Here is an 11,143-nt window from a genome sequence, read left to right as displayed (position 1 = left end):
AGGGTCTGCGCCTCGGCCGCCGCACCCGGGCCCCGCGCAGGGTGGGCACAGGCCCGCTGCAGCACAGCAGCCAGGAACTGCTGCACCTGCAAGGGAACGGCCATCAGCAGCACGGACAGCCCAGGGCAGCCCCCTGCAGCTCCCGCTGCCACTGAGCCCAGCCGAGGGTGCCCGTCCCACACAGCTCCCAGCACAATCCCACACACATGAGTGTCCCTGTCCCACACAGCTCCCAGCACAATCCCACACACATGAGTGTCCCTGTCCCACACAGCTCCCAGCACAATCCCACACACATGAGTGTCCCTGTCCCACACAGCTCCCAGCACAATCCCACACAAACAGCACAATCCCACACAAATGAGTGTCCCTGTCCCACACAGCTCCCCAGCACAATCCCACACAAATTGAAGGAGTGTTCAGACACTGCTCTCAGGGATGCACAGGGTTGCATTATTGGGGTGTCTGTGCAGGGCCAGGAGTTGGACTCAATGATCCCTGCGGGTCCCTTCTAATTCAGAATATTCTGTGATTCTGTAATTCTGTGAAACCCTTCCCATTTTCCTCCTGTTGCTGCCGCCCCAGGCCCAGTGTGGGCTCGGCCAAGTCATGTCCACAAGTGGGACAAGGTGATGGTCAATCTGGTGGGGTCTCTCAGCAGCAGAAGCCCCCCTGGGGCTGGAGGAACAGAGGGATCCCAGCTCCATCCCTGCCTCCTGCCTGGCTCCACCATGGGATGGAAGCTGGGATAGTCCCAAAGAGAAGCTCAAGGTGGGTCTGTATGGAATTGCCCTAGGTAAAGGCTTGGAAATCCCAGAGCCAAGGAGCTCCAGCCCCTGTCTGCAATCCTCCACACCAGCCTCCCCCATTATCCTGCACAGCTGACACTGCAGCTGAGCCATTTCCCGTGTTCTCACTTACTTTGGGATTTTTCCCACAATATTTTTATTCCACATGTAATGATCCTGCCTGGTTGGCATTGGCCTTCTCCACACTTGGCACCAACACCTTTGATCCCACAGGCTTCCTGCCTTCCTAACAGATCCTGAAATGAGGGAGTTGATGTTCTCCATGCCTTATCTTCTCCCAGACAAGCCTGGGAAGGGTTTGGACCAGGGTCACTCCTACCTAACAGGTGTGTTGCAACAGAGGAGGAACTATTGTGTTCCTCTTTCAGAAAACAAAGTATGAGGGCAACAAGGTCCTCTTGCACCAAATTCCAAACTTCCACCCCCAGGGCACGGGGTGCAGGCAGGATTTCCTCCTCAGCTGCCACATGCCTTAAGCACATCCCTCAAGCAAGGAGGGAGGCTGTGGGAAAAGGCTTTGGAAAAGGCTGCATAAAAGGCTCAGGTACCTGCTGGGATAATTATTCCAGAGAAGAAATTCCATCAAACAGCAAGTAAGTAAAAAAAAAATAAATTGGAGTATTTGCTCTCACAACACAGTGACACGCGAGCTGGAGGGGTTGAAGTTATATTTAATATTAAAAAAAAAAAGGAAAATGGTGAATAAATCACAGTAGATGGCAACTGAGAAAAATTAAAACTTAAAAAAATAATCTAGAAAAAACATTTTAAAGTGGGAGGGAAAAAAAAGAAAAATAAAACACTGGGGCACAGTTGTGTCTCAGGCAGGAGGAGAGAATCCTTGGTGCAGTGAGGAAATCAAGTTGACCTTGGTTATGGAGGAGAATACGTAAATAAAATAAATGTGCAGCTGGGGGGGGCACAGCAGCTGCTGCTCCTGGGCTCCAGCTTTGGAAGGATGCACCCCACTTGCTCCCACCCCATTAGGGCCCCCCAAACAGCCCAGGGAACCCCAGAGTGCAGAACCTGCTCAAAGCCTGTCCCTGTCCCAGCCCGGGGCCTCGCTGAAACACAACCCCAGGCAGGAGGATAATGGATTTTTTGTCTGCATTTCTTTGGTGGTGGGTTTTCATCCCAGACTCCCGGCTGGACCCTGGCAAAGCCCTTCCTCATTTCCGCCGCGGGGCCCGGCGGGTGGGTGTGATGGAGGCAGGTGGGGACAAAGCTGGGCTGGCTGTGTCCCCTCTGCTGCCGAGCACACAAAGGCTCCTTTGTCCCGCAGGAAACGTGAGGAAACCTGCCTGAGCCCTGCCCACGGCAGCACGGGGAGCTGGCATGGCAGGGGCACTGGGGAAAACAGCCATAAAACACAGCAGGAGGAAGCTGAAAGCCACAGCATCTGCAGGGGATCTGCAGGGGATCCAGAAGGGAGTGCCAGGCTGCCCTCGGTGCCAGCTGCCTTCCCCACCAACCCCATCGAGGGCAGCCTCGGGGGAAAGATTTTAAATATCCTTTCTGGGACCAAGGGGCACCAGTGGCCTTTGAAATGACAATATTTAATAAATTTGGCACTGCCCATTCATGAATGCAGGAGCACAGTTATGCCAACCAGGCTGCTCCCATCCAACCTGGCCTTGGGTACCTCCAGGGATGGCACAGCCACAGCTTCTCTGAGCAACCTGTGCCAGGGCCTCACCATCCTCACAGGGAGGAAATTCTTCACTGTACCCCTTCTAACCCTGCCCTCTGTCAGCGGGAAGCCATTCCCCTTTGTCCTGTCACCCCCTCGCACAAAGTCCCTGTCCAGCTCTCTGGGAGCTCCTTTAAGCACTGGAAGTTTCCCTAAAGGTCACTCTGGACCCTCCTCTTCCCCAGGCTGAGCAATCCCAGCTCCTTCAGCCCTGGCTCCTGGCAGTGTTCAGCAGATCCCCCAGGCTGTGCACCACCAACCTGCTCAATGTCAGTGAACACGGTGTCCGAGACGCCCTGGCACAGCGCGGCCACCAGCTGCAGGACCAGCAGCTTCCTGCCCTGCCTGGCCTGGTCCTGCTCCAGCTCCAGCAAAGTCCCTCCAGGCTCCACAGCTGGGTTTGGAGCTGCCTCATCCTCTGCAGCCACCTGAGTCAGCTCCTGCCGGGAAGGGAAGGGAGGGGAGGGCAGGCACGGGTTAAACGTGGGGCCAGCAATGCCAGGTCACTCCTCACACCACCACCTCCTTCCAGCTGCTGGATGAAGGGTTCTCAGAGCTGTCCACAGCTCCTGGGTGTCCCATCCCTATCCCCTCCTGTGACTACAGGCTGGGGCACAGAATCCCAGTCCAACCCAGGCCTGGAGGGAACCGTGGGGGGCTCCAAGTGAGATCAAAGGAAGCAGGTATGGGGCCCCTCTTCTGGAGCCAAGGAAGCAACAGGGATTATTCCCAGCCTCCAACACACTTCAGACATGCTCCTGTAGTTAAAACAGCCCAGAGGGAGGACGAGGGTTAACCCCTTCAGGGATAGGGCTGCTCCCACTCCTTGGCTTCCCACCCAGCACACAGGGCTGCTCCAGCACACACCACAGCCCAGCACACACAGGGGATGATCCCCCTTTTGCCTTCTGCTTGTCCAGGGAACCCCTTCCCACAGGTATGCCCCAACCAGGGGCTGGCTGCCCTCACCTTCAGGCAGTGGATGAAGAAGTCTCCTGCCAGACCACTCTTCTGGCAGTGGGACAGGAGCTCCACCAAGCTCTCCACATGGCACTGCTCCAAGGAGATCTTCTGGTACAGGGCCTCATCTTCATCGCTGGAACAGGTCACCGTATCAGCAGCACAACCACACCCAGAACCCCCTGACACCCAGACTGCAGGGCATGGTGAAATCCCAGGCTGCATTTCCCTGGAAGCCTTCCTTCCCAGCACTTCCCAGCACAGCCCGCAGGCAGCTCAGCCAAACACTGCCCAGGTCATTTGGGCTCTGCTTATTAACTAACCTGCACTCATTAACACAAACCATGAGCCCAAAACATACATTTCATCCAGCCCATAAACACCATGATTAGTGCTGGGTAAGTTAGGCAGAGCTGTGGCAACAGGGGCATGGGCAGAGCCAGTATGGAACAAGTTTAAAGTAGTCCCAGTTCAACAAGGCAGAGTTGCTTCTAATTCTGGCCCTGCAGTACCTACAGTTTATAAAAAGGCTGGTGAGGGACTTTGAGCAAGGGCATGGAGTGACAGGACAAGGGAGAATGGCTTCCCACTGACCAGATGGGATAATGGGAAAGAATCCTTCCCTGTGAGGGTGGGGAGGCCCTGGAACAGGCTGCCCAGAGAAGCTGTGCCTGCCCCATCCTTGCAAGTGCCCCAGGCCAGGCTGGATGGGACTTGGAGCAACCTGAGATAGTGGAAGGTGTCCCTGCCCATGGGGCAGAACTAGATGAGCTTTCAGGTCTTAAAACCCAAACCAGTCTGTAGCTCTAACTCAGATCAGGAAAAGCTTGAAAAGAAGCCAAACCAAACGTATTTGTGGGGATTTTTCTGCAGGTGCCCCCATCTCCCAGCACAGCCCTGGGCACAGCTGTGCCTCTGCCTGCCCCCAGTGCTGCCCTGGCCCTCGTGCCAGCTCACAGCCCCCCTGTCCAAACCCAGCCTCCTGCTGCTGGACATCCCAGGCAGCATGGCTGGAGACTAAAGGCTGCAGTTAACTCCCAGCAGGGCAGCTCTGCCTGCACTCAGAGGCCATCTGCCCACACCGGAGGAGCTCCGTGACGCTGGCACTGCCACAGTCTGTGCTGTGACTGTGCCACCTGTGCCCGAGGGACTCTGCCCACTGTGCCACCACACAAGCTCGGGCTGGGGGCTGGAAGGTGAATTTGGGGGTGTTGAGATTGGAAATGCACATCCCCTTCCCAGACACTGCACAGCAGGCAGGGAGGGAACGCACACCAACGCTCAGGGGAGCGTGATGCTTTGTGTGGCTGGAAGTCAGAGCTCTGCACCATGTCCAGGGAACCTGGGGGCTGTGCTGGCTCTGTGGAAGTGTCACCTGCCTGAGCCTGCAGGGATGAGACTCTGTGGGATGGCTCTGGCAGCCCCTGCTTTGCCTAGGCTCCCTGCCAGGCTTCCCTGGAAAGCCCTGGGTGCCCAGTGACTCAGGGACTGTCCCACAGCACTCACCTGATGGTTGGGGCTCTGTGGAAGTGTCACCTGTCTGAACCTGAAGGGATGAGACCCCGTGGCATGGCTCTGGCAGCCCCTCCTTTGCCCAGGCTCTCTGCCAGGGAAGCCCAGGGTGCCCAGTGACTCAGGGACTGTCCCACAGCACTCACCTGATGGTTTCCTGCAGGACGACGGCAGCACCGCCCTCGCTGCCCACCTGGAGCTGGCACTGTGGGTGCAGGGTGGGCACGTGGCTGCTCAGCCCAGCCAGGCCCTCCAGCACAGCCAGGGACTGCTCCCGCTCCGCCTTCTCCAGGAACCACAGCAGGATGTCCTGGCACGGGGAGCTGCCAAGGAGAAAGGAGCCACTGGTGACACTGCTCTGCCCACCGCACCTTCCCTGCACAGTTTTGGGATGAGGGACACGACTGGAGTGCTCTGGAGCAGCTCTCCCTGGGATGCTCCAGCTCCTGGCTCTGGCAGCTGAAGGCATTTGTGCCTGTTTCTAAGGGAATCAGCAGCACATCCTGCCCTTCTGGCGCTCCCAGATGGAAGGATTTGGGTTCCTCCACACTTCAGGCTGGCAAGGAAGCACTGTGAACACCCTTGGCACACCCTGCCTGTGCCTCACGCCGAGGTGACAAGGGCTGGTGGCAGTGCCAAGGGAGAGAGGAAGGAGATGGGAGCACTGAGGTGGCACGGGGAGCCCTGCCAAGGAAAGAAGCAGGTTAATGAGGTGGAGCAGCCGCACCGGGCCGTGCCAGGGGTCTGGAAACCCGAGCACTTCCAGGCAGCTGTGGGTTCAGTCATCCCTGCCAAATTCCTGAGCAGAGGAAGCAGTGAGTGCTGGCCCAGCAGCAGCGTGAGCTTGGCGTGTCCCACAGCTTGTCACGGCACTCGCTGCTCTTTGAAGTGATTAACGAGGCCTTGAATATGAAACAGCACAGGCCGTGTCTACACACACCTTTTAGGGAAAGCCTCCACACGCCAGGATCACCAGAGCACTGTGCAAGCCCACCAGGAATGCTTTCACCAGGCTGGTCCTAACTCCAGGGACAGCCTGGGGGTCCAAGGAGAGAGGACAGCCAGCACCTGGTCACCCCTGTCCCTGCCACGGCTGGCACATGTGGTGCTTCCCACTGTACACCAGTCATGGGGAGCTGGGCATGGTGTGGGGATCAGCTGCCAGGATTGTACCAGAGCAGAGTGATCCCAGATTGGAGAATGATCCTGTACTTCCAAGAGGCAGTGCTTAAACTGATTTCCCCGATTTTATGCTATTTGTAGATCCCTCCATCCAGTTCCCAGCATCACTACCCCATCCATGGACAAGCACAATCCCTGCTCTAGGCAGAGCCACCCTGTGCTCCTGAGGGCACGCTCAGCTCTACACAGAACACCCTGGCTCCAGGGAAGACAAAAGCTAACACGAGAACAGGCTGCCAGTGAGGCTGTGTGCCCTGCCTGTGGCTGCTGCCTGCTTGGAACAGAGTGCTCTGGGGTGAGAAGGAGCATCTCTGCTCCTGGCCTGTGCCCCGAGCGTGGCTGCTGGAGGAGGGTGAGCCCAGCAGATGAAACCCCAGCAGAGGCAGAGCACAAAGCCTCCCTTACCGTAAGTACGACACATTCTGCCTGGCGAAGGAATGGAGGGAAAACACCACTCCCAGGACTGGCTGCAGGGATCCCAGCAGCAGGCTCGAGCTGTCATTCCCAACCACATACACCTACAGAGGGAGAGAGGGGCACAGGGAGGGGAATCAACCACCTGCAGGGGCAGAGGGGAGCTCAGGAACACATCTGAGCACAGGGCAGCTGCCAGGGAGCATGGTGCAGGGCTCCCAGCCTCTTCCCTCAGTCTGGAGGCTGTCTTCCCTGATTATGCCACATTCCCTATTAGAACCTGCCTTCAGCACCACCTTTCTCCAGGAATTTGCTTAACCACAGCGGGGCTCCAAGCTACAGGAAGGTTGCAGGCAGTTTCTGTGAAGTCTGCTGCTTAGGGGTAAGGTCCTGCCTTACCCGGGGATGCAGCAGGCCCCCTGGCATGAGCAGATCTTCACTGAATGACTGTAAATCTCAGACACAGAGATCAGTCACTGGCAGGGCAGTTGGGCTGGTGGGTGCTGAGCTGAGGCACTGGGGGGACTGCAGAGGCTCTGGGAATGTCGTTGGTGCTCAGGGGGCATTACAGGGGCTCTGGGGATGCTATAGAGGCTCCTGGGGGGGCTATAGGGGCTCAGGGGTGACTGCAGAGCCCTGCTCCTCCCCTGCACCTCACCTAGCACCCTCCCAAGAGGCTGAGAAATGGTCCCCAGAGAGCCCTGCCCTGCTGCAGTGCTGCACACAGAGCTGTTTTCATGCGCTAATCCCCACGGAGCCATTCCTCCTCCCCAGACCCTTGTGTACACAAAGCCTCCCGATGAAGCCCCAAGGATGGTTTCTCACTAAGCATCGAATGACACTTGTTAGGCAAGAAACCCCCCCCAAATCTGGGGTCCCCTCACTAATCTGGCTGCTGTCAGGCCCCCAGTGCTCTGCCATTAAGGAGGGACCCACCCCAACCCCCCCAGCACTGCTCTGGGAGGGAGCAGCCCTCCAGACCGGTCTCTGCCTGCCAGCCAGTTACAACAGATCATTACTGGGAAAATACACAACAATTCCAGCATTTAAGAGCTTAGCCTGCCTCGGGGCATGCCAGGAAGCAAGTCACCAGCTTCTGAAACTTGAATTCCTGGAGTGGAGATGTCCTTGTGGGCTGGAACGTGCAGCAGGAAGCTGCTGGAGCCTGCAGTGTGGCACTGGGGTTACTGGGGGGAATGGCAGGAAATGAGTTATGTGGGGAGCTGTCACAGGAGACACCTCCACAAAAAGCCCTCATCCTTCACAGGAAGCACAAGGATGGGCCTCACCAATCCCTCAAATGCCAGAACCAAGATCTGTGCTCCAAGGAAAGCTCAGAGCTCCTTACAGGGCCTAAGGGGGCTCCAAGGGGGCTGGAGAGGGACTTTGGACAGGGGATAGAGTGACAGGACAAGGAGCAGTAACTTCCAACTGCAAGAGGATGGGCTGAATGGGATACTGGTAGGAGTCCTTCCCTGTGACGGTGCTGAGGCCCTGGCACAGCCCACGTGCAGGCTGGGGTACTCCTGCAGATGAACACCAGACAACTGAGCATGACTGCAGGAGACACGGGTTTGTGTGGCCCAGCACACACTGAACTGCTCACTGGCTCTCAAACCAGCTTTTTCTCACCCAAAGCAGACATGGTACCTTGAGCACATCTTCCACACAGCTGCCCAGCTCTGCCTCTGGCACCAGCACGGCCCCTGCTGTCAAATCCTCCAGTGCCAGCTCTGAAAGCAGAGGGCACACACATGAGCCCCCCAAACCAGCCCTGAGCCCCAGCAGCAGAACTGCATTCCCTGCACCCCAAAGCACTTCCAGAGCTCCCTTCCCTCCCCATGGGAACAGAGCAGCCCTCATTAGCCATCCTAATTGTGCTGCAGTGTGATAAACCCCCAAGGAGATATGGAAATCAACACAGACCACAACTCTGTGATGGATGATTCCCCAGAGAGCTGCTGGCCAGTGTGGGGAACCAGCAGCTTCCGTCTGCAAGCCCAGAACAAGGATGTCAGACTGGGAGAGGCTCCCAAGGAGCACGGGGCAGAGCCAAACTGCTCAGCTCCCACACTGCAGCAACTGCACTCAAATAGGGGTAAATATGGTGTAGCCAGACAAACTGACAGGGTCAGCACAGAGAGCTGGGCTGCCACACTCCCAGCCTGGCCTGAGAAAAGTCAGATGGAGTGACAAAAACCAGAGAGGAGCAGAACCAGAGCCCTCCCCAGCGCAGGTGGGTACCTGTGGCCACGGAGCAGCGGCGCAGCGGGGCCAGCAGGGGCTGCAGCAGGTGCCTCTCTGCCAGCTGGGGCTGCTCCCTGGCCATGCTCAGCACCGTGGTGGTGGCCACACGCTGCAACTGCCGCGCTGCCACTTTGTCCTGCACGTGCAGCAAGTCCAGAATCTGCAAGGAAAGAGAAACAAGGATCAGCAGCCCCTCAGAGGGGCAGCCTGGCGCCTCGCAGCAGTCAAGGAGCAACCCATGTGCTGCTTTGCTGGCAGCTGGCGTGACATTCCGTGTGTGGAAGAGCCAGTGTCCTTCCCCCACACACAGGACACCTCTCTGGGTCAAACCAGGAGCCTGCACCACTCCCAGAGCCAAAGGCTGGAAGCAAGAGCTACACACAGAGCTACACACAGAGCTCTGTGTAGCACAGTGCCAAGTCCCTCGTGCGATCAGACATCATCCAGCATTTCAATAAAACATGGGAAATTCAAGAGTGGAAACATCCTACTGCCAGGAAAACATCTCCACGTTGTGCAGGCTTGAGCCAGGCCACGCTGAAGCAAAAGGAAGAGCCCCAGCACCCTCCAAGCTGAGAGCTGGCTCTGCATTCCCTGGCAGAGGGGACGAGGGACTTACCTGGGGGCACACCTGTCTGTAGTAGTCCTCGAGGGACAGGCACTGCTGGGGACAGGCAGCCAGGATCTTCCCAACTGCATCACATTTCCTCCAGTCCAGAGCTGCTGCTTCAGCACCAGCACCACCTACAACAGCAGCACAAATCCCGGGTTAGCTCCAACCCACAGCCAGCTCTGGCTGAAGCCAGGTGTTCCTAGCCAAAAATTGGATTTTGAGCTTTTATTGCTCTTTCAGGAGACACCTGAACTTAAGGATAAAAGGGGAAAATTGCTGTGCAAGAGCCCTGATAATGGAAAGCAATTCCTACAGCCAGGTGGGTGAGCCAAAAGGTGGGGAGAGGTTGTGCTTGGATGGTTGGAGTTGGCCAGACGAGATTTTGGCACTAAGAACTGTGGGATTCAGCTTGTGGAGAGCAACAGCTTCCTTCCCTGGCAGGACATGGAGAGCAGGGCATGGGATGGCTCTCACTGTCCCTACAGCTCCCACAGCCCAGTGCCCAGCACGGCTCCCACCACACTGGCACTGGGACAGGGCATTCCCCAGGACTGATCCCACTCTGGACACACACACTGTGCGACCCCACCGGGGCACAAACAGGCTTGGAGCCTTCCAGTGTGGCCCTCTAACATATGTGTAGCCCAAATTAGAGCAGTCTGGGAGCTCAGCACAGTCAGAGGCACAGTGGGTGTGTCACTGTGTCACCTCAGCCTGGCACAAGGCAGCCCCTACACCCAGCTCTCGTGGCTCTGCTCTTCCGGGGTGAACTGTCTCAAGACACCCCTGAATCTGTGATGCTGGGGCCCAGAGCCCCCCACTCACCGTCTGTGCCCTCCAAGACACCCCGAGCCACGGCCTGCACCCCGCCGGGCCTCAGCAGCCTCTCGGAGAGCAGGTGCCCGCAGAGCCGCCGCAGCCAGCCCGGAGCTGCCCCCGGGCCCCTCTGCAAGGCACCAAAGGAGCAGGTGAGGAGCCTGTCTGCACACACCTGTGCCCAGCCCACCCCTGGGCAACAGCCCATGCTCTGACAGAGAGCACAGCACACAGGCTTTGAATTGCTGCTTCATCCAGCGGCATAAAGCACATCAGGAATTAATGAGAGGTCAGCCCTCAGGGGCTTAGCATGCTATTCCATCCCTGCAAGTGTCCAAGGCCAGGCTGGACGGGGCTTGGAGCAGCCTGGGATGGTAGAAAGGGTCCCTGCCCATGACGGAGTGGAATGAGATGAACTTTGAGTTCCCTTCCAGGCCAAGCCATTCTGGGATTCCATGATTCTATTAAAGGCATTTTCCCACGGGCACTTGCCCAAAACAACACTTAAGAGATTCCCCATCTCCTCCTCCCCAGGATGCTTTGGAACAGCCCCAGAGAGCAGCAGGTGCCCTGTGCCATCCCCCGAGTGCAAAGGGTGAGGCTTGGAGGAGCAGGAGCTGTGCTTGGCCGGGCACGGCAGATGTGGGTGCCAAGCCAAGGTGGCACGTGCGGCGATGACAGTCCCTGACACACCCACGCCCCGCTCCTGCACAGCAGGGCTGGAACGCCACACACCCAGAGCCTCGCCAGCGCTCGGGGACTGGTTTTTAAGGTGTAAGAACATTTCCACAAAAGCGGCATCCTTGGCGTGTGGGAACCACGGGGGTAGGGACCGTGACAGCCCGGTGTCGGGGATGGCCCCGGGTACCTGCTTGGGCTGTCCCTGCAGGACGAGCAGCT

The 11,143-nt window shown here is 57.7% G+C and overlaps 1 protein-coding gene across 1 annotated transcript in view; it reads right to left on the bottom strand.

Annotated features, from left to right (window-relative positions):
• TANGO6 (transport and golgi organization 6 homolog) overlaps window positions 1-11,143 on the bottom strand; it is a 19,986-nt gene that overhangs the window by 7,099 nt on the left and 1,744 nt on the right. The window contains 10 exon segments of the mRNA XM_031060138.1: window positions 1-86; window positions 2,760-2,939; window positions 3,469-3,595; window positions 5,118-5,294; window positions 6,559-6,671; window positions 8,218-8,300; window positions 8,812-8,974; window positions 9,434-9,558; window positions 10,253-10,373; window positions 11,112-11,141. The exon segment at window positions 1-86 is cut by the window's left edge and continues 5 nt beyond it. Coding sequence (XP_030915998.1) covers window positions 1-86; window positions 2,760-2,939; window positions 3,469-3,595; window positions 5,118-5,294; window positions 6,559-6,671; window positions 8,218-8,300; window positions 8,812-8,974; window positions 9,434-9,558; window positions 10,253-10,373; window positions 11,112-11,141 — 1,205 coding nt within the window.

The sequence above is a fragment of the Geospiza fortis genome, unplaced genomic scaffold, assembly GCF_000277835.1.
Source record: "Geospiza fortis unplaced genomic scaffold, GeoFor_1.0 scaffold102, whole genome shotgun sequence".
Taxonomy (NCBI): Eukaryota; Metazoa; Chordata; class Aves; order Passeriformes; family Thraupidae; genus Geospiza; species Geospiza fortis.
The sequence above is the reverse complement of the archived record's forward strand: the minus strand, read 5'-3'. Positions and strand labels throughout refer to the sequence as shown.